The sequence below is a fragment of the Scatophagus argus genome, chromosome 7 (assembly GCF_020382885.2).
Source record: "Scatophagus argus isolate fScaArg1 chromosome 7, fScaArg1.pri, whole genome shotgun sequence".
In the NCBI taxonomy this organism is placed as follows: Eukaryota; Metazoa; Chordata; class Actinopteri; family Scatophagidae; genus Scatophagus; species Scatophagus argus.
In genome coordinates, this window is record NC_058499.1 from 5,932,961 (window position 1) to 5,956,256 (window position 23,296).

General features: G+C 40.4%; 2 protein-coding genes across 2 annotated transcripts; one reads left to right on the forward strand and one right to left on the reverse strand.

The window, feature by feature from the left end:
* Positions 1-1,180: 1,180 nt before the first annotated feature.
* On the reverse strand, positions 1,181-7,273 carry ppp1r3ab (protein phosphatase 1, regulatory subunit 3Ab). Its single transcript, XM_046395224.1, has 4 exons — positions 6,096-7,273; positions 5,506-5,573; positions 5,289-5,386; positions 1,181-4,667 (listed from the first exon to the last, which is right to left on the reverse strand). The coding sequence occupies exons 1-4, from the start codon at positions 6,881-6,883 to the stop codon at positions 1,665-1,667; spliced, it is 3,957 nt and encodes a 1,318-aa protein (XP_046251180.1). The 5' UTR covers positions 6,884-7,273; the 3' UTR covers positions 1,181-1,664.
* A 6,461-nt stretch (positions 7,274-13,734) lies between these two features.
* On the forward strand, positions 13,735-22,790 carry LOC124062510 (forkhead box protein P2-like). The gene is made up of 14 exons (XM_046395331.1): positions 13,735-13,879; positions 14,937-15,023; positions 15,363-15,465; positions 16,280-16,451; positions 16,882-16,986; positions 17,761-17,848; positions 18,479-18,616; positions 19,356-19,545; positions 19,651-19,721; positions 20,409-20,510; positions 20,619-20,740; positions 21,778-21,847; positions 21,931-22,067; positions 22,162-22,790. The coding sequence occupies exons 1-14, from the start codon at positions 13,787-13,789 to the stop codon at positions 22,289-22,291; spliced, it is 1,608 nt and encodes a 535-aa protein (XP_046251287.1). The 5' UTR covers positions 13,735-13,786; the 3' UTR covers positions 22,292-22,790.
* Positions 22,791-23,296: the final 506 nt, after the last annotated feature.

The following is a 23,296-nucleotide window of genomic DNA, read 5'->3' on the forward strand; positions in this document are numbered from 1 at the left end:
GGATTTGTTACAGAGGACAACAAATCCCTAACCTCTTAAAGACGGATACTCAAGGCAGAACTCAACTCAAAGCTTTCCAGTTTATCAAAAAAGGACACTTGCAAAAAATGTCAGGCATTAATGCATGTCCCTGAAGGCCAAAGTGGAAATTTGAACAATATGAATAGAAACACAGATAGATCCTATGCCTGACTTTTTTTGTTGCCTAAAAATGTTCATGTTTATCTGGCTAAAGAGAAAGGCAATCCTCACAGTGGACTGCCCAAAAATTCCCTGGCAAGTGCATTACTGCAGCTGTGTCTGGCTCAAAACACTGCAGCTAAAAGCCAAAGTTCAAATAGGGAGCTGGAACAACATGGACATAAGTGACGTGATCTGATTCTATGCTCATTAATTCTGAGTCAGACATACTGAAGTACTTTGAACAGGCATGAAAACTGTCACCAGAGTACTCAGCCTAGTTAGATTTATTGCTGTGGACTGATACTAAAAGCAGAACGGCAGCAATGTACGTGGCTCAAGGTCTAACCTCTATTTGGATCAGCATCAGAAAGAAGTGTGACGTTCTTTCCCAAAGAAAGGCAGGAAGAGGACTCAACAGGCATCGAAACAGTAGCCTATGAAAGTGCAGGTTCTCTTGGTGACCTTGATGCCAAACATATTTTAAAGCTGATATGTGTTGATAACAAGATACCTGATTTGATCAGAATGCAAGCCAAGATAAAAAACATTTCAACACACCAGAAACACAAATAGGAATGCATCTGTCAGGTCCGTTTTTTGCATTCTTGTAGAGTTTCAGGGTATGACCGCAGATCTCTGATATAACATAAAAGTGTTTTCTTTTGCAAAAAACACTGAACATAGGTCACTAACCCGCAGAAAATCTTTTCTAAGTACACTAACCCTGCTGTTTATTTAGCAGTCCAGGTTATTACAGAAAAATGTCATTCTCTGATCTGTTGTTTTTTCTTTTCTTTTCTTTTCGCTGGTGCAGTAAGGCAGTTTTCAGTCGCACCAGGTGCCGCAATATAAATGGCTACCAATATGTAAGTCTGCCGCTTTGGCCAAGAATGAAATATTTCAACACTATTGTATGGACTGACATGAAATTTGGATCAGTCATGTTTCCTGATTTAAAAAAAAAAAATCCACTGAAAGCATTCAATTATTTGTCTTCGGTATAATTTATTCATTACATACAAACTAAGTGTGCCCTACACAAACAGGATTATTCTTAGGTGGCATCTACACACGGCATACTGATGAGTTTCATTTACAACTCAAAATACAATAACACTCCGAAGAAATGATCCGTGTGTGGTCCGCTGCCTGTTGACGCTAAGCTTTATGTACAGTAAAGCATGAAGGAAATTGGTTCATACTCTTGACAACAGAGAGTTAACATCCTCCCATAGGGAACATACAGTTTTCTTTCTCATATGTGTCATATGCTTTAAATCAATGCCCGTTATGTTTCACTCATGTATGCTATTTTGCTTCTCCTTCTCTTTAGATTTTTACTAATTTTGTGGGCCTTGTTCGAATGTCTTCAAAGGAAGGGAAATAACAAATTTCAATGCAGTCTTTTGGAGCAAAAAGGGAGTAGTTAAGATCTAGTAAATCAACAGAGCTAAAGTTTAAACAGACTTTTCCAATTTAGTTCAACCTAATCTGTTGGTGTGTTTAACTGGTTGCCTCTCACCTTGACAGCAGAGCCAAATCACTGATACTAAGTAGAGCCCAAAACAGGCGAGAAAATCATAATGGTAAGCCACAACTACAAATAACACCACCAGGATGGCGTATAACAATGTTTTTGAGATATTACTACAGGAAAAATTCTCTATCCACCGTGAAGCATTTGTGTTGATGCTTTCCTGTCCATTTGATGTTGGCAAAGCTGCATCTATGGTTTGCATGTCTGCTGTTTCCATCTCTTCGTGGTTGTCCTGAAGGCGGCTGAGGTGTTGTTCTTCATCCAGAGATTCGCTGATGGATGGCATGGGCGTGGACAGCAGTTTGCTTCTGTTTACTGAGAAGCCCACACTTTTGCCCAAGCTAAGACTTGTATCTTTGTTCCTGTCTTTATGGGCCTGTGCACCATTGTGAACAGCCCGCAGACAGTGCATGTACAACTCCACCTCATCATCTGAGTCAGACTCTGCCGATGTGCTGTCGTGGCTGAGTTGGTCATTTTCAGTTTCATCTGCAAAAACGCACGGACTTATCTCTGCAGTGACAGATACGCTCTCATCTCCCGCATCATTTGATAGGTCATGTGTAACATTCTCGCTGCTGGGAAAATTGTCCTCTTTGTAAAGATGCATCTCATTTGGGGTGCAAGCATTTTGGCCTTCTTCTGTGTTTTCCATGTCAATTACCTTCTCGTCCTGCACACTGTTCACTGGAGCAGATAAACCATCCCCAATCCTGTTTTGTGTCACGTCCAACCTCTCTACCAAACACCCCACTTCATTTTCCCCGTCCCATATTGTCATGCTTTCTGACTCTGCATCTACACTCAATGATGTTTCATAAACTAGAATTTCCTCCTTGTCATCTGGATTCCCCCCTTCAGCATTTTCCTCCATTGTTTTTATCGGATCCTCCCACTCCACACCTCCCTCATCATCATTGTTGAAATCTATTTCCACTTCCTGATCCTCCCTCTCTAGCTCTTCTTCTTCTTGAACATTTATTCTTTCAGTATTGAACTCTTGCACCACTGCAAAATGTTTTTCTTTCTCTGATTCCTCTTGTTCCTCCCTTTTCTCAGCTAGCTCTTCCTCTCCAGCTGCCTTTTCCATTTTTGGACTTTCATCACACACTAATTGTTTCTCAATGTCTTCCCTATCTTTTCCTCCCACGGTCTCCCCAGTTTGTTTGTCTCCAAGCCCCAGTTTGTCTTTTAAAGCATCAGAATCTTCAGCCTTGTTCTCCGTCTCTCTTTCAGTTGAGTTGGTCCTCACCATTTCATCCTCTGCTTTCTCTTTTTCTGTCTCTGTTGTGCCTTTAGTTTCCAACGCTGTCTCTGTCCTCACATCCTCCAACTGTTCTCTTTGGACCTTCTCCACTTCTTCATTATCCTCTGCCTTTGAACCTGCTGCCTGCTTACTGTCCTCTTCATCTGTTGATATGTTTTCCTCCTCTTCTTCTACCATCACTTCCCAGTTTTTTACCTCAGCAGTGCTCGCTAAACAAAAATCCTCTTGTTTTGAGACAGCAGCCTCCATTTTGATTTTTTCTGAAACAGTAATTTCTTCATATTTTAAAGTGTCTTTATCTTTGAGTGACACAAACGTGTCACCTCGTATGTGACAGTTGCTCGTACTTGCCCTTTCATTTTCTTCTTCCACATCATTAGTTTCTTCACAAAATTCTAGAGCTAACTGAGGTACACATTTACGGTAGTTTGACCTGGCCTGTTGGTCTGTCTCATCACCAACACACCCTTCTATTCTCTGAGAGGCTTCAAGTGACATAAATGACATTTCTAGACTGGCCATGACTTCTTCAGTTTCACTTTGTGTATGTGTTTCATCTATATAAGCTTTAATTTGTGCACATGTAAGGTCTGGCAGTTGAGCCTGTGCTGTTTCTGCTGTGGTTTGGCTTCGGAGGTCATGGGTTAGATTGTCTTCCTGTGCTTCTCCCTGGAGATGTAGACTCTCAGTGGATATTTGTGGATTTGACAGATCTTTATTTAAAATGGTCACAGAGAGTGGATGTACTACTGTGTCAGCTGAAATATCTACTGGAACCTCAGCTGTATTTGAACATCTCTGGTCTGAAGGCATAAGTGGATCCTGCAGAGGTTCTGCATGCTCCAACATACAATTTGCTGTCAGACTCAAATATGTGTCTTCTTCAACTGGAAGACTATTTGAAGTCTTCGTATCTCTCATCTCTGGTGGAACAGTGTAGCTGGTCTCTTTTCGATCAGCGTGAGGGTAACTTTCAGGTAAGTTTCCAACATTCAGTGGAGCCTGTACTGGATTTCCCCCATCATGTACTCTCTGACTTTCACTTCCCATTCTGCCAAACACCTGATGGTACAGCGGAGCCACCACGGTTCCAAATGTGAAGCTGTTGGTCTTGCTAACAAGGCTCTCACTGCTCGTCGCTGAAATAACACTGTCAGCTGGTTCTGCTGCAATGTTGCTAGGAAATTCATAACTCATGCCTTGCTTCTGAATGCTTTCTTCAACAGTGGAGACAGACTTGTTGATATTTTGGCGTTCTGCAGGAGCAGGATCATCATTTCGGATGTCATCTGTGGCACTCTCGCCTCCTGTTAATGTGGGCCAGTCAGCTAAATTGACGGTCTCAGATTTCTCTGGCTTGCTGTTAGATGTGTAGTCATGTGCTGGTGACGTATCATGTGGAATATCAAGGACAGGTTTGCTGCATGCTTCCAGAGATTCAGAAACAAACAGAGAGCCTTCTGGTTTGCTGTTCCCCTCAGAAAAGGATTGCACATCGGAACACTTTTCCTCAGGGGTTTCTTCTTGAGCTGCCTGTTTTGCTTCTGGAGGTGATTCATCTCTTTCAGTGCCATTGAAATGAGATGCTGCTCCGTCTCTTTGAGCGAAGAAGTCCTTCACCCGAGCCATCCGTGCAGCCTTTCTGCGGTTTCTTCGGCTGCAGTTCTGTTGGCTCTCGGCCTGTCCATCAACGACAGGGACAGATTCATTTCAGCTTGCTCACACAATAGTTATGCTCATTTAAGAAAAGGGAGTGGACTGACATTTAAAGTTGCATGTTGCACGGTAACAAGCTTGGATTATAGTCTCCTTGACTGCATTTTGAATTAAAAATAAAAGGATAAAGGAATAAAATAGTATCAATGTAACATGTTTGACAAAATATGAGACCCTGAGGAAGTGCAGAGCGGGCACTGAATGTTCTTTAGGTGCACAGTACATTATGTTACGCTGGTGCTATTCAAATCCCGGTCATGTGACATTCTCTCAGAAGGTGCACCAGGGGTCATGTTAACTTTTCTGTTGGTCATGTACCTCATAGACACACATGGTGTCTTTGAGTTTTTATTAATGCATCAAACCTGTCAAATCAAGTTTTAAAATCAGAGATGAGATTTGCTGTATCTCATGAGAAGGTTTTAGGATTTCAGAAGAGTTAGATAATAACTATAGTAACTTGTCAGTCACAATCATTTATACTATTTTGCAAGTTTAAAAGCTTGTGTTGCTAACTTTAATTCTAAACCGCACCGTTGTGTCTCAGAAGAAGATCTGAGTATCTATGTTTTTTCCTTTACCCACCAGTAACTTCTGTCCTTCTTCCTTTGATGTTTCTGACTGCCCATTGGAGATTTTCTTGGCTTCCACAGTGTCCACCTTTGTTCCATGGTCTGACACACCTGGAGCAAAGAAATATTTTTCTTTTACAATGTGGCTTCACTATTGCAGCCACGTTTGTTTTTGATTGTTTGTTTCATTTCATAATTGTTAATTTTGAAATCAGCTAAAAAATATTCACCTGTAAGTACATTTTCCTGAGGTAAATCTTCCACTGAAGAAATGTTATCCACAGTGAAGAAGTTCTGTCTGTGAATAACAGTAATAATAATAAAATTGTGAGCAGTCACACTTGATTTGTGTGTCTGTCTCACTTCTATGAGACTACGACCAATCAACAAACCACATAACCACAAGATCTTGACATACATTAATCCTTTAGATAAAACATATTTCAAATATTTTTCCTAACTGTCTTTGTTGGTGCAAGATGTACACTCATAATCACACCTAAATAAACCTGGTTGATTAGTCTGTCATTTGTTTTAGTGTGGTTGAGCCATCTTTATAAGTTCAAGACTAGTAGAAAAGCAAGAGCTGTCATACAGTAATTGCAATAACAATTACTGGGTTGGTCTGACTAAAAATATCAGGTATATCAAGTATTTGTATAGCAGATATTGGCCGGTCTGCTCTTCCAACTAAGGCATGATGGGCATTTACATTAAAATTGTATGTATATCACAATTGAAAAGAACAAATTTCATCAAAAACACCATCTCTATTGACTTTTGTAAAAAATCCCATCAGTGAAACAATTTATATCCTCACCCGGCTGTCTTAAGGCAGCTTTTCTTGTTAACATTTTCCCCTTTTGGTTTCTCTTTTCTCTTTTTCTCTCTCTGATGACAGAACAGCACGTAGTTCCTGTTGTTATTGTTGGCCCAGAATGTCCCCACAGGAGTCTCATATCTCAGACAAAAGTCAACTCTGGCTCCCTGCTCTTCGAATGGGGGCACTAAGGTGATCTTAAATGAGAAACAGTCCGTCAGACTGTCACTAGAACCAGGGATGTATTCTGCCAGGAGGTCAAAGTGGCTGGACCAAGTGTCCAAAGTGGTTCGGACATATACCGCCTTATTAAAGGAGATGTTCAGGACACGGACGACTCCCTTCAGTATCGTGGTCCCTGGAAGTATCTCGATGGTCTCCAACTCCACTTTCTGCTCCTGGACTTTGAAGAACAGTTCCTTGGAAGGTAATGGAAGGGAGAAAGTGACAGGAGATAGGAAATATTCCTCTTCATTTTTACCTTCACACTCAGAGTCATATCCTGGCAGCTTGGGTACATCCCAGGTTTCAAACTCCTTCACCTGCACCAAACTGAGACCTTTGGCGTCTGCAAAGGACACTCGCCTGGATGCACACAGGGGCGGCTCAGGCTCTGAGTCTTCATCAGAGACAGAGCTCTTTCTCCGCGGGAGTGGAGAAGATTTGGGCCTTATACCGATCACCACCTCACCCTCGTCATCATCAACATCCAGGTCCAAGGTGTTGAGGCCTGGCACTCCTAAGAGGCTATAGGCCCCAGATGGTCTCGGTTGTCCCACAAACTCCATGGGGCTGTCTGCGAGACTGTGGGAAGTGAACTGCAGCGCTTCTGCTTCTGGCAAGTGACATTCAATGTGCTCTGACTTAACAGATGGAGTCAAGTTACAGATGACATTGTTGCAAGGGCCAACACTATAAATAGGCCAGGGGGGACTTAAACTATGTACAGTAGTCTAATCTCAAGGGAAGAAAATATCATCCTCTTGCCTCTTTAAGGCAGAGTGTGTGGTATCCACAGTTTGTGGTAAATTTATAATTATCTAATATTCTTGCTCATACTGCAAAGCTACCCCGGGACTTAAAGGTTTTGTGGACATTGTTCTTGTGCAGCTGAAATAATTGTTCCTCGGAGAGTTATAATACTATTTGTACAGCAAGTATTTACCATGGCAGCTATGAGTGATTTGTTGCTTTTGGATAATAATTTGTCACATGTGGTCTAAGGTCTTTTTGGGCCTCCAAAATAATTTCCACTGACCAATCCTAGGCTCTCTGATGGGGCAAGCCTGACAGTATGTTGTTATGCAAACAATCATTGCACATAAGCTTATTCTTTTATTTGCTTATCTTATGTGAGGATTTATCTGCAGATTCCACAGTTATATAGTTCACTGTTCACATGCAGTGTGTTTGTGCTATTTCCTGTGTTTATCTCACAGGTGTGACACGGTGGCATGTCCAGCCATGACCAAAGTGGTTAGCCTTTAATCTTACTGAGCAAATAAAATACATATTTTAACAGTGAGTAAGAGCGGTGTGTATTAGCTGAAGAACGGTGACGCCCCTCCCCAAATGACTCGAACTGGATGTGAACAGTATAAAAGCGTGTAAAGTCTGTCTGGAGGATAACAGTTTTGTCTAGCATTTTGTCTTTCTTTCTTCGTCCAACAAGAAAGAACCAAACTGTCAGAGGATGTGGGATCTGATTCTAACAGGATACTTTGAATTTCACTGCAGTGGTGGGACTTGGAAGTCACAGTAAAAATAAACAATGAATGCAGAAAGGAAGAAGAAGACAACATCTCGGACGCTTCATAGATGACAGAGGAAAAAGCAGGACATTCAGTTATGAATGCATCTAAGACAGAAGAGAACGACAGAAAAATTATTGCACAAGAAATGAGTACAAACATGGCGGGCGCTGTCAGTGCCTACGAGAACATCCTGACCAACCCAGGTAATGTGTTGCGCTCCTCAGACAATCCCTCCCCTGAAGACACTCAACTCCTCTCAAAGCCCTCGCTCTCCTACATTGCCCTGATTGCCAAAGTCATCCTGTCCTCCCCCTCCCAAAAGCTCAAACTGGCGTCCATCTACAGAGCGATGGAGGAGCAGTTTCCCTTCCTCAGGAGCAGGGGACCAGGATGGAGGAACAGTGTCCGGCACAACTTGTCTGTGAACGACTGCTTTGTGAAGGTGAGCCGCTGCGAAGATGGTCGGGGCCATTACTGGGGTGTTCACCAAGCTCACCTGAGAGACTTCGAGCAGGGGAACTTCAGGCAGTGCAGGAGGGTGAGGGGGAGGAGGGATAAGGAGCGATATAATGAAGTGGAAGGGTGTCTGACTTGGATCGAGACCTACTGCTTCCTGGGAAGGTTCTATTGGAACAGATGTTTGGCTTGCACGGAGCCACAATGCCCTCTGCAGGAACCAAGGAGGTATCAGCTGAGCTCTTCACACTGGACTCAACCGTGCCATCAGCCTTGGAGTGTCAGTGTGGACTGGGTACAGATTCCTAGCTGGATGAAGCATTTCTATTTTCCAGAGAGGCCACCAGACTCATATGGCAGGGCTACAGCTGGGAGAGGACACGAAAGCCAACCCATGGCCTCCAGACTGCACCGCCGGGAGACGAATGACACAGCACTCACAGGCATGAAAGAGTCATATGACAACAGGTTCATGACACCGACAGTACAAGCCTTCGGGTTTCCTGGCTGCTGGTGTATGTCTCCAGTCATCAAAGAGTTTAAGAAACTTTCACCGTACAAAGTCCATTTATAACATACAGCTGAATTGTCTGATAGCACCATAATGAAGAAAAGGTGGAGACTTCCCAGAAAGACTTTGGCTGTCTCTGATAATAAAGAACAGATGTACTTTTCCTTTTCCTTACTGTAGATACTAGAGGGCAGGTAAATTCTAGTCCAGTAGGTGGCAGAAAGTTACCTTGGTAACAACATCTGCAGTTCAATCATTAATTGCTCTCAGGTCAGTCCTGCTTTTGTTGTGTAGAGAGAAGACACATTTTTGGCCTCTGCTCGACTGCCCCTTATATCTAAATGCACAGCACTAATCGACGTTCACATGCTATACAGAGCTTCAAATTTCACATGTATAAGCTGTATTATTATCATGTATATTCGTAACAAAGCCATGTTATTTCCTCATTCTTTTGTGTGTGTGTGATAAAATAAAAGAATGCATTCAGGGTCTTTGTTCTTACTTTGACACAACTCTCATTTCACCAAGGTAAAATCACTCCTCATGGTATGGCAGCCTTGCCTTTGGTCTTCATCATCCTCCTTCATCATGAACTTGTAGTCTGTAAAACATATTTTGCAACAAAGACATTACAGGAAATCACTGAAGGTGTGTGATAAAGAAGACACTGAATCCAAAATGCTTGCAAACACAAAGAGGTGACAGGTTCAGAAATGTCCTGCACAAAGTTTACTGTGTCAGAGGCCTTTCAGGTATTATTTGTCAAAGTAGCTGTGTTGGATTTTTACACTCTAAGGTAAACTGCACTTATCAGCAGCCAAAATTAAAACACTTTTATTTGTTTTTAACAGATGCACTGATATGCTGTTCAAATAAAAGCACAGACACTACTGTAAATAGCTCTTTGATAACAGTTTGACAGTTGAGCAGCTGCAGAGCTCTTTATTTTTGTTGTTCAAAACGGGCAGATACTGCATACCTAAATAAAGACAACTATACTTGCCTTGTCTCAAAGAAAACCCTTTGTTTTAACCATAAAAAATAATCAATTATGCTTATTTTGAGGCACTTTGTTTTGTAGTGTTTTTTTTGTATTGTGTGTGAATCTCAACAAAGAAAAAAGCCAACTGAAAGGCAAATCATCGTACTTTGTCTATTTGTTTTATATTATTACAATCTAGAAACAAAATTTATTGATTAATGCAAAGTGTAGAGGACCTTTTTACAAATGCAGAAAAGAAAAAGCAGATAGGCACTGTTTGTTTGAATCCTATAGTAAAAATGAGCTACAACTTTAGCTGATTTGGTAACCAATTTATTCCTGATTTTCACATCACAGTGCTATTCTCACTGCCTAATTCACTGACTGACAGTGTGACTCCTCCCTCCCTCTCAGGTAGACACACAACTCCATCACTTCTCTTCCCATCCTCACTCCAAACTGCATTACTTGGAGACATCAGCTCTGCCTGGCTGCTCTGAATTCCACTCATCATCTTGACGGTATGTAGCTTTAACGCAATTCCTACAGTGTTAGAGGTGCCAAAGAGCTCAACTTAATGTTCAAAGTTTAACTCCTATTTGTGCCCAGTCTTAGAGGCAATAGGTTGTATTTTATAGCTCTTTTTTGTACATCTAAGATCTTTTTTAGCTCTAACTTTAAGTAGTGCTGAAAATTAGACAAAATAAGACATCTAATAAAAAGTTGGCTTAGTAGAACTTCATGCCAGCTTTCCTGAATCTTCACACCCTGGCAATGAGAAGCTGGAAATAAATTTCAATCTCAACACTGATTTTAGTTGTGATGATCTAAAATTATAGAAGTGAGACTGTAATTGCCTAATCACCTATCTAACTGTCATATGCACGTCCAGTTGTTGATAGCATGTAAAAAGAAAACATCTGAATGTACAGTAAATATATGCACCTTCATTTTAGAACCTGCTTTAAATCACTTGTTCTTATTGCTATGAATATTATTTGTCCAAGATGTCTGGATGACGATAATATCCAGAAATTTTTATCTTTCAAAATTTTTATTAGCTAAGTGGAAATACCTACACTTTATTCCTGTTTCCACTTAAATTCTGACACGGAAATAATTAACCATATCTAGTCTCTGGGTCTGTAAATTGCATCCACAGAATTTCACTGGATTTAAAGCTTTGCATTATATAATTCAGTAATGCAAAGGAATCCTTCTCCTTTCTCTATGTGTGTCCTATTAGCCAGAACTTCATTAAGCATCCATATTTTTTTAGTTTATCTTTCTTGCCACACAAAGTTGTGTTTTAGCAGCAATGCTGAACTGTATCTGCAGTGTTGGAGTCTTACAGCTTATTTAGTGTCAACTTCTCCTTCAGGATCAGATTTGGGATGCCTGAGTCTCTTCTCAGTCCCACGGCAGCCCGTCAAAGCCCAGCCAGCAGTCTCCTCAGTCACGCAGACAATGGTGCAGGAGAGGGAGCAGCTAATGGGGACTCCTGCAGTCGAGTGAGTGGTGAAAACTGGCAGAGTCTCCACCATAAACAGGTATCTTCATCCTCCTCCTACCCCTCAACCTCCCCCTCATTCACTTCTGCTTCCTTCATGTCTTCCTCCTCCTCTTCATAAGTGGGAAATAGAGCAGTCCTAGGCAAACAGATGTCAAGGGAAATACAGCAAGTCAGCTCCATATTGGACGTCCTCTGACAGGACACCAACCCCAGCGCCTGTAGCTCTGTTGACAGTGGCAGGGATTTCATATGAGATCTGATCTGGGTTGGGAGTTGACACGCAGAACTCTGTTTGTCCTTCATTATTAGTTTGTGAGTCAGAGCTGGGGAGGAATAATTGTCTACAGACCTAAGGCCAAATAGATGCAAGTGAAAGGCAAATAAGCATGGACCAACATAATTTTATGGTTGTCTGTTGCGATTCCATCCCTGGGAATCTTAATGGACCGATGAAACAACCAAGATAATGAACGCCTGGTCACCATCGTTTCCTGCTGTCGGTTCTCTCATCTCGTCGGTTTCACTCTGCTCTTTTGTTTTAATTCACTTTATAAACATGTGAGGTACTCAGTGGGTGACCAAATAGAATTTTAACAGTATAACTGTTCATAGCAAAGTGTCTGCTAACAATGTCTGCAACTGTGCAAGCATAATTTTTCAGCATGTTTTTTTATTTATTTATTCATTTGTGATTTTCAGTGACTTACTTTAGTAAGTCATAATGTCAAAACATCACTGTTGCCTGTCTGCCATAGTGATTTTCAATGACTAGCTATTATTTCAATTATCTGTTCAGGATTTTTTTTATGATTAATCGATTTACTCAGTAGACTGTCAGAAAATAGTACAATATGTTCATCCAAATTTCCCACAACCCAAAGGCTGGTATAAAGTTAGCAATGACACAAACACAATGTCCATTTAGAGTTTCAAAATGAATCTTTTATCTTTCATCTTTCATCATCATTTTGATCTTCTCATCATCATCTTTCCCTGTGTGGCTGTGTGTCTATTTCCTATACTTGGTTACATAAAGCAACTTAAATAAATTAAAATCAGTCAAAACTAACTTGTCGTTTCACAAGGGAAGCAAACGTAGACTTTATTACTCTTTATACTATGTTTGGTGCTGCATCTTCATACATGTGTGTACTTTTCAAAACGTAGATTTGCATTTCCATTACATGCTTTGATGTGAGACTGCACTGCATGCGGTGTATTGGCTGGTGTGCTCATACTTTAATGTTAATTAGTTAGGTGTTCTTGTTTTTTTGAATTAAGTTAAGTTTTGCTTTGTTCATTTTGGCAAAACCACTTTGTCTTGCTCCTCCACGTTAGGAAAGCTTTTTTTTTGTTTATGCAAATTGTTAAATAAATGTTGCACATTTTCCGCTTATTCTATACATTACTTTGGCTGAGCCATACTTTTGCTTTGATTATCATATTATTGTCCCTCATTTCTTTAGTTCAACCTGGTTATGTGCCAAAGATATTTATTTTAAATGGATATAAAACAGCAAAGCAAACACATTTAACATTCTGTAAATGCTAAAACACTAAATGAATTGAATAAGTCTTTAAATTTTCTTTTCTTTTTTTTTTTGCTTGTCAACTAATATATAAATGTACCTATTGTTAAATAAGACAAAAGCATGCCCACAAGCAATGCAGCTTTTTTACTCCTGCTGTGCTGAAGTGTAGCTCTTCATCTTGTTTCTACTGTTAACTTTATAGCTGTCATATCAGCCTGGTCCACACACAGGAGGCAATACCTCAAAGGACTGACAACAAAAATGACAAACTTGAGGTCCCTGTGCGTTCTTCTTTCATTACATCCTGCAAGACACTACGATATTAGTCCAATATAGACATAAAGCTTCAGTGAAACCTGTGAAGAACACCGTGTCGCAGCCTTTAGACATCTGTATGTAGAAAATGAGAGGTGATATTTTCCTTCACATTCAAGTGTCAGCATTAGTATTAATTTTTATTTATTTATTTATTTTTGCATTGTTTGTAATACAACGTGCTGCATTTGTAAGTGGTTTTGCTGTTTCTTAATGCAGTCATGGCAATTGATGATGGCTCTGTCTGAATACAAAAGGAGACAATCACTCTGTTATTTGTCACTCAACCAGTATGCGCAGATAAGTTATTATTCTGTGAGGGTTCGCCTTTATTAATACCCATTCACTTCTATTAGGAGTCACAACAAGCATGTAATTGTGTTGCTAATTAACTGGTCAGTCCATCTCCCATCTCATTTAGGGTCAATGACACAATCCAGCATGATGATGTTCACAAAAGGTTGACAGCACTGTTTTGTAATTGGATTGGAAAGATTTTCATACCGCTTAACACCTGACACTTGCCTTCTGCCTCAGTCACTCGCGCTCCTGCCCTCACTCTGCAGACTGTGGTCCGTGTGTCATTTTATCCTTTGTCCTCTTCTTCTTGAAGCTGTTTCTGGCTATGATGGCTCCTCAGCAGATGCAGCATCTTCTGTCCCCCAACCAGCTGCAGGCTCTGATCCACCAGAAGCAGCAAGCCCTTATGCTCCAGCAGGTAATTATGGAATACTAACACTAGTAATATTATACTGGTCTCTGGTTTATTGGATGATACCTGTGTGAAATAAACAACATAATTAAATATTAATATATACAATTTTTCTTGTAAAGATTTACTGGACAGAAAAGACTGTAAGTAAAGGTGTGAATTCATCATACCATTAACCATGAGTTGCTTAGCTAGTTAGCTTCGTGGTCCATCTTGAGTTATGTTGACTCAGATGAACTGGTTATTTGCTTACAGTATTACTATTAGAGTAATGCAGTATTACTTTTTAGAATTTACTCTTTTTTTTTTTGGTAATCAAGGTAAGATAGTAAATCAGATGTCAACAATAACAACTATGTACAGTCTCAGGGTCCACACTGCTAAATTCATGAACAAGCAAGCACCTTGTTATTTAAGGTGAATTAGCTTAATTAACAAATTAATGCTACCTTACACAAAAGTGCAGTAGTACTAGCAGTAGTAGTAACTTTTGGGGGAAAATTTGTTAATTTTAGCCGACTAATCTTAATTTTTTTAAAACAAATATGACTTGGAGCACTGAAACAAACAAACAAACAAACAAACAGATATTTGGTTAGAAGCTTTTGTATTTTTGGATGCTTTTGTAACATTAATGTTAGCCTAGCCAGAATTAACCTTCCAAGGATATTAGTTACCTCACAGCTACACGCATGAAGATAAACTAACTGAACAAATTTGTTAGCTTGTTAGTTTAACTTACCAGACTTTGATTAAGACCCATATTAACAACATAGCTTACCTAACATTGATGTTAGTCTTCTTCTGACTTGTAATGAAACTGTACAACATGACAATACCTCAACGACTGCCGTATTGGTGGCACTTTGGCGCTGGTGTGTCAGATCTCTTTAACAAAAAACTAAAAGATGGGATAAATACATTTTATTGTTGCCAATGTGTAATTCAAAAGTTGTATGCTGTATTCATGTCATTGAATTTGCTTAAGTGAGGCAAATGTCTATGGTAATGTTAATAGTAATAATCATTTTGGAACTATAACAGTCCATGGCCGTTTTTCTAGCAACATCTAAAAGAGTTTTACAAGAAGCAACAACAACAGATCCACCTTCAGCTGCTTCAGCAGCAACCCAGCAAGAAAGCAGAAGAGGTTAGTAGGGCCCTTTGTGGCTTGTTTTTTAAAATATGTTTATTATTTTCAGCATGTTTTACTGGTTTTTGCAGGAGAAATTTCAAGTCAAATGTTTATGTGTTTTGTTACGTGCTTTTGGCATTTGAAAATTATGTTTTCTAGTGTGGACTATGAGTTTTGGTTTCGGAATGTGTGATTTTTAAAGTATAGGTTGAAAGATGCCATTACACGTGCCACTGATTTTAGCTCAGAATCAATACCCACACAACTACAAGGAGAAGAAAGATTATGAGCAGCCAGAGTTTCACATGAATGCTGCTTAGCTTTTTTATGAAATTTTCTGTTTCCGTCCCTCAGGTTCCTGCACAGCAGCTTGTGTTCCAGCAGCTACTTCAGCTCCAGCAGCAGCACCTCCTCCACGTGCAGAGACCAATCCTGTCCTCTCCTGCCCTGTCTCAAGGTCACTCCTCTTTACATTTAACACCTAAATTTTCTCATTTTTTTTCTGTTTTTCTCCACCTTTTTTCTAGCAGTAGCCTTTGAAAGCACTGGTAATGTGTCTTTCAGTTTTTTCTTCAGTATCATAGTTGTTTTTTGTTCTTGTAATTGTGAAAAATTGCAGTTTGAGATTGAATTGACCACAGGATTACTATAGCATGTCACAAGAACACTAAAATAGAGACCTCTGTGCAGGAAAGCTTGTTTCCTGTTGGTTTTAGGTACAGTTATATAGCTGAACTGAACTCAAAAGATATGACAATGAAAGTGAAACTTAATGTAGAAAATTCACCATTACTCATTTTCTGGCTGTGATAATTATTCCTGTATTGCAGTGAAGAGGTAATATGAGATTATGACACAGTAGCTGCTCTCCTTGTTTCTGTCCTCAAGCTTTGAGGTGAGAACACTGAAGCTGTAAAGCACAGAAGAAAAAGTGCAGATGTGGGCAGCAAAATAAAACTCGTTATAAAGCAAATATCATAGTTCCAGAAAAATATTTCATTGCATGAACCATCTGCCTCTGTATATGGACAATAAACCCCTATTCTTTAAGCAGTGTCATTTATCAACATGTAACACAGAACAGTCTAATTTAGAAGTACATAATATACAAGTGTGTGTTTTTTGCTTTATGCTTTAGGTATGGTAATGAGTTACTTTACTGCTGTAATGGGCTACTGGTGCTTGAATTTCCCTTGGGATCAATAAAGTATCTATCTATCTATCTATCTATCTATCTATCTATCTATCTATCTATCTATCTATCTATCTAGGTCTCAGTCACGCAGAGATGCAGCAGATATGGAAAGATCTCACAAATGGAGTAACTGAAGATAAAACCACATTGAAGGGTAGTCAGGACTCTTCTGCTAATGACATAATGTCCACCAAAGTCACTGGGAGACAGACCTGTGATCAGCAGACGACTTCTCGCAAGGCAGAATGGTACGATCTGTCTGTTCGCTCTGTAAACATGTCTTTTTGTTGTTGTAAACATCAAAGACGTGTTATCTGCAGACATTTTCTTCCTCTCAAGATGCTGGTGGGGGGGCTGTTTGCTTTTGCAGCGAGACTTCACTTTTAATTCCCCTCGGGACGATATATTTTGTTTTGTTTGTTTGCTTTGTGTTCCGCCACCTGAAGTGGTTCAGCAAAGAAAAAAGTTTACATGACTGCATGTCCCAAATCAAAAGTAAATGGTTTTCCATTTATTTTTCAGTGCTCCCTTCCACCTCCCTCTGTCATTTTCTGCTACCTGAAAAGAAAACACGCTTGTTGTATTGCTGTTTTGTTCTCATTTTGTTGCTGTTATGCGGCTGCTGTGGATTTTAATCATCACAAAACTTTAACTGTCCTTCTCCATCTCCTTGTTTAGTGCTGTTAAGGCTGATCGCGCTGCAACACACACTCTCTACAGCCATGGGGTGTGTAATTGGCCTGGATGTGAGTCAGTGTGTGAAAACCTGAGCCAGTTCATCAAGTAGGTTTTGCATTTGCAGTTTTATCAATATATTCAAGTCAAGTCGTTTTTTGGAAATATAAATCTCTGAACTGTGAAAAGTGGACCAACTTACAACACTTATTGCTGTTTGTAAGTAATTTTCAGGGTTGTTAAGAACTCCTCTAAACATCTGGATTAAAAAAAACAACAACTTTCCACTGCTCAATAAAAACAATTTTTAACCAGCTTTCCAGGTTACAGTTTTGAACCTTCAGGTAGCCATAAATTAAATAGTGTATGTAAAAATCTACTGCCAGTAAAGCTGATTCTTCTTCTTCTTCTTCTTCTTCTTCTTCTCATTTTGTATGGCACAAGAAAAATATAAACACATCACAGTCTGTGAAAAGATAATATATAGAAAAGTAACATTAATGTTTATAAAATGTAAATAAAAATCATTGAACTAATTGAGCAATCAGGAACTGCGAAAGGCACAAACCGGGACTAAAATGTCAGTCGGGTTGGACTCACAGCAGCTACAATGTATTTCAGTGGTGAAAAACAAAACATACATCGGACCTTCTCTAACCACTCCTGCACCACCTTCCCCTTCTCTTCTCTAGATGCTTAAATGTTCACTCAAATAATCTTCACCCATTGTAGATGCGGTGAATCCAAGCTGACTACAGCCGCTGCTGTGGGGGGAGCAAGCCGCAGACTTTTCAGAGCTCCCTCGGGAGTTAGTATTTCAAACTGAACGGACAGATATTCAGCGGAGCATTCCTTTAATGCCCCTGTGTTTGCGTGTTTCAGGCACATGGGCAGTGAGCACACTCTGGATGACCGAAGTACAGCGCAGTGCAGAGTCCAGATGCAGGTGGTTCAGCAGCTGGAGCTTCAGGTAGGCACGAGTCCTGCACGGGTGCCCACTGTCAAAGGTTAGAACTGAATGTGTGCTAGTGGCCATGCAAACCTGCCCTGTGCTGCTTGGGTCAAACACATGAAATTGGATTTAATAATGTTGGCATTTTCTGCACTGTGAAAACTATAACACTGAGCTCTGATTGTTTTGCGCACATCTTCAGATTTTCAAGGATCAAGGAACTTTTATTGTCATACCAGCTCACGTTTACACGGGACTACAGGGCATGGCTAAAGTTCAGCAGTCTGACAGCTTCAGGGAAGAAGCTGTTTCTGAGCCTGGTGGTCTTGCTCCAGATGCTCCTCAGCCACCTGCCTGAGGGAAGGGGTTGGAAAAGTCCAACTGTGTTATTGATTTTAAAAAATTAGAGTAGCAATATTACTTATTTTCCCTGAGTGTTGCCGACACGTCACCCCCTAAACACCTTACTGCTCACAAATATTCATGAAGCGTTTGCTTCCTGATGGAAGGAAACGGTGGTGGCAGGAAATTGAACTTTACAGAATGTGTTTGGTTCACAGCTTTCCATTTCAGTAATCTGAGTTCTGTGATTTGGATGCCACAGTGTCCACTCAGATCTTTTCTCCCTCCCTTCATTTCCTCTAACAGCTCCGCAAAGAACGGGAGCGTCTGCGAGCGATGATGGCTCACCTGCATCTGCCGTCTTTAGAAGCTCAGTCGATCTCAGCATCCGAAGGTCTACAGTCGCCACAGTCTGATAAGACTGCTGACCCCCGAAGCCTGCAGGTAGATGGTGTCTTGTAATAGCTGTGCGAACAACAGACACAAAGCAAATGAGCCGTGAACTGTACGGCATATCAGAGCTGTAAGCAACACTCCAAATATGTGGTAAAGAGTGAAAATAACACGTGTCTGGCGGCAACCTCATCTTCTCTACCACCGAAGAATATCCCGCCAACTTGTCATTGACCTGGTGAACTTACGGGTGGATGAGTTTCAACAGTAAGTTGCCATTTTCTTAGAAGCAAAAACATGTTTGCAGGGGGGAAGAACCTGGTCAGAGAAATTATGTCAGATTGGATCACAAATGCATTTCATGAAAAGTTTTACCAGTTTAAACCATAACTCCGAAAATTACTTGCACTTTTCCTTGGTGGAAATCTTTTAATGTGACTGAGTGCGCACGATGATGTGAGCACTTCCTTCCCTTTTTGTTGCCCAGCTGTTGGCACCAGATGGCTGCCATTGTGTTTTCAGACAGCAGACATGCTCTGATAATGTGGAAACTAATCATTTGTTAATCTTGCAAATATTGCACCATAATCACAACACTCACCAAACAATTTCACCCTATAATTAACAATAATTGGCTTCCTTCTTCTTGTGATATTAGTGGAATCACCTCTGAAGAGGCATATCAAATCGCTCTGTTACACTCTCCCGCTCTGTTTTGTTTCTCTGTCAGTCTTTTCATTGCACTTGTTCCTTTGTTAAGTTGCAGTGCGTGTGCTTATGTCACTCTCAGCTCAGCTCGGTCGTCGTCACCGACAACCTGCCCTCGCTGAGCCCATCAGACTCGGAGCAGGCGTCCCCCCGGCCTCAGGCCCGTGTCGGTTCTCCCTCCCATGGGTGGGAAGAAGAGTCGGCCACTCGTACATCATGCGCTGGGCCCATGAGACGCCATCATCCCCCTTTGGTCTACTCGCTGTCTTCAGGTAAGCCAAATGCTGTACTCACTTTTAGATTAGGTTCATCCAGCAAATAGTTTGTGGCACATTTTCTACTCCAGTTTGCACTTACTCTGTTTTGTCTTGTTTCAGAAAATGAATATGAGCTCTACAAGAACACAGATATTAGACCACCTTTCACCTATGCCACACTGATAAGACAGGTAGTCTTTCTGAGGGTGACTTGTCATGTAATGTATCATGTAATGTATTATTTATATATTTTGCTATGTAATTTTAATCCCCATGTAGACTCCTTCGTGCAATTTGCAATTCAGTGCAATTAATGTTTCCTCCTTTGACATTTATATTCTGTTTTCTTGTTTTGCATTTGCTGAGAATGTGAACACTTTACTGCTGCTTATTTGCCAATAAATGACCTCTGTGGTGACTGTATTTTTATATTGAAAATGTTTATGCTTTTGGCCTGTGAGCTCATTGATTGGAATCACCAGTCTATGATTGAAACAGCAGCAGAAAATCGAGAAAGTTTAAGTTAAGTAATTTTTCAAACATAAAGTCACAAAATCCCAGTTTCAAAAATCTGACTATTTGCTGGTTTTCTTAGTTAGGAAACGTTTTTCTGACATTACTGACATCAAACGATTAATTGATAATGAATATAAAACATTTGCAGCTCCACACTTGTCTTGTTTTGGTCTTTTGTCCTAAACAAGGCACCATCTTTGTCACAATGCTTACTCGAAGAATTAAAAAACAAACAAGTCTTTGACTCTGACTCCTTCAGAGTTGTGAGTCTGTGACTTTCTCCTTCTCCGTTGGATCACAGCTTTAATTTGATCCTGTAACATGCTACAGTGGTTTTTTTTGTATTTCCCCTCCTTCTACAGGCTATTATGGAAACAGCAGACATGCAACTAACACTCAACGAGATATACAACTGGTTCACGCGGACGTTTGCTTATTTCAGACGCAACGCTGCCACTTGGAAGGTATCACACCTCCAGATAATTAACTCCGTGATCCCAGTGTGTGTCATACCTGATTTATGCAGCATGTACTCAGTGATATCTCCTTCGCTCTGATTTTCTCTGGCTCAGAACGCAGTGCGCCACAACCTGAGCCTGCACAAGTGTTTCGTACGTGTGGAGAATGTGAAAGGCGCCGTGTGGACTGTAGACGAAGCCGAATACCAGAGGAGGAGATCCCAGAAACTCACAGGGTAAAGTAGATGACTTCCTGTTCATCAGAGCGCTGGTGTCAGGGTATCTGCAAACATTTCAGAGCAGACATAATCATATTTAAGACATTTCCTTAATTCGTTTAAAATAATAAATGATTTGTGTAATTTAGAGATACTTGGGTTTCCCATCTTTGCTTCAGCATCCAAATAACAAAATCTTTTTCTTCCTCTTCTGGGTTTTCTAATATTAACCCACCTGGTCTAGAAGGGCCCAGACCAGGTTCAAATCCCGGTCTGGGCCCTTCTATGTGGACTTTGCATGTTCTCCCTGTGCCTGTGTGGGTTTTCTCCCACAATCCCAAAAACATGCACTCTACTCTAAATTGCCCCGAGGTGTGAGTGTGAGAGTGTGTGGTTGTCTGTCTTTGTGTGTTGGCCCTGTGACTGACTGGCGACCAGTCCAGGGTGAACCCCGCCTCTCGCCCGTAGTCAGCTGGGATAGGCTCCAGCTCCCCCGAGACCCTGACGGATAAGCGGTATAGAAAATGGATGGATGGATAAGTCATTGTAAATTGTTATTGTTCATGCTGAGATATAAAGCACAACATGGAGACTGAATAAAAGAGATCAGGTCCCAGATCGAATTTCTTATTTAAAACTCGACATTTTTGGACCTTGATTTTCTTACACAGAAATGAACACATCCGTGATCCGTTTGGACGTTGCTACTTTTCATCTGTCAAAAAGGACAAAACATATTATCATGTGTTCAGTGTTAGTCAAAATAGGTTCCTTATTGCATCTACTATCGCACACATTTGTTTCTTGGTTACAGTCCTCAGTAAATGAATGACAAGTGACACTGATCGCGGCCGTAATTTCAAGGCTTCAGTTCGAGGTTCATTCCTTTTCATTCATGCAACTGAATTATTTGTCATCATAACTGGCCTTGCCTCAAACTATTGTTGTTAACCATGTTGTGGCATGTGGAATATATACAAGATATTGATTTGCTTGTAATGAATTAGACATAGATTGTGTCTGTTTGAAATTCCGTTAGCTTTGTTTTTCCACAGGAGTCCATCACTGATGAAAAATGTGTCCTCCGGCATGGATTTTGGGTCCGTTCTGAATGCCGGTTTACAGGTGAGCACCGCAGCACCGGCTTCCTGAACGCAGGAGTTTGAATTGGTTAAAACAGTAGAAGATAGTGATTATCTTTTTTGTAGACTGAACTGGCTGAGGCATCGCTGACAGGATTCAAGAAGGAGTGTGTCAGCAGAAACTCCAGGAGTCAAACACAGGAGAAGAAAGCAACAAACAGCAGCAGCCACAGTCAACAAAACATCTCTCCACGAGTCCAGCAGTGAGTTTCTCTTATTTACTGCGAACTTCACAACTCAATGAAGACACAGCATGTGCCCTAATGATCAGTCCAATTGTAAATGTCTTTCCTGTAGGTCTCTTTTCCTTCAAGACGAAGTGCTGAGTCTGAATGACCAAGAATCTCTGATGCCAACAGTAAAACCTGCCAGTCTGCAGCACGACGGGACCGAAAATGACGAAGAACGTTTCTTCGGCCTGGAATGACAAAAGAAGAGTTGCAAAGCAGTAAAGTAAAACTTTGCTGAGCATTCAGGGACCACAGTTTATATTATATGATCACACGCACATCAGTGGAGCTTTTCAGTATGTGTTTCACGTATTCATACACATGAGAACTGATCTTGTTGTTCGTTACTTAATTGTTTTCTGCTCGAATATTTTCTAAAAATTGTAAAAGGATTAAAAGTTATTACAGTTAAATATGAGACTCAATGAATTTAAAGCTGTACAGTGTTCACAGCTGAACTTTCCAAGAAAAAAAAACCCCACAAGAATATGTACAGTCACAAATTTAGAAACAAGTTTAGATCTGATTTTTGGGAGAAATTTAACCCTTTTTCACCACCACCAAGCTGACCCCCAATGAAACAAAGGCCAAAGTGAGTGATTTATATAAATATTTGTTATCATATGATGTAGCACATTAAAGTTTTGTCGGTTTATTGTGACCAAGATGAAGACATAACGCAGGGTGAATGATGTGGATGTTTGCCGTTTTCTGTGGTTGAAATATCTAAAAACGTGTGGTTTGTGCTGTGTCTTTTCTCTTCTGTCCTTGCACATTAAAACTACCCGTAAGATGCACATCATTCTGCTGAAACGTGTGTATGTGTTTTTTAAAAGTAAGCGAAGTTCCTCTGATGTGTGTTTTCCTGTTTCCTTGTGTGTAACTCTTGAAAAATCTTAAACTCACGCTGTGTTTCCACTGAAACAAACGTCGTTCCAAACGTTCCACTTTTATATCATGCTGACTCTTTCTAATGGATGTTGTGTACATACTTGTATGTCTGATTACAATGTCATAAATATGTAAACCTGTTAATTGTTTGTCAGTGAAGGCTGTTTATTTTGTCAGTGTCACACCTGTGATTAACTACATAAAACAAAACAAAATTTGTGATTAGACATCAAATTCCACATTACATTTATGCTTTGGTGCCCATCACCAGTATAGTGTACTGACTTCATACCACACACTGTAACTTACCT

Coding starts and splice junctions, on each gene's coding strand:
- LOC124062510 (XM_046395331.1), top strand. CDS start 13,787: ATGATGGCTCCTCAGCAGATGCAGCATCTTCTGTCCCCCAACCAGCTG. Junction 13,880..14,936: donor AAGCCCTTATGCTCCAGCAG/GTAATTATGGAA, acceptor CCGTTTTTCTAG/CAACATCTAAAAGAGTTTTA. Junction 21,848..21,930: donor TTCTGAATGCCGGTTTACAG/GTGAGCACCGCA, acceptor TCTTTTTTGTAG/ACTGAACTGGCTGAGGCATC.
- ppp1r3ab (XM_046395224.1), bottom strand. CDS start 6,883: ATGGAGTTTGTGGGACAACCGAGACCATCTGGGGCCTATAGCCTCTTA. Junction 5,574..6,095: donor AGCTGCCTTAAGACAGCCGG/GTGAGGATATAA, acceptor TGTTATTCACAG/ACAGAACTTCTTCACTGTGG. Junction 5,387..5,505: donor TCAGGAAAATGTACTTACAG/GTGAATATTTTT, acceptor TCTTTGCTCCAG/GTGTGTCAGACCATGGAACA.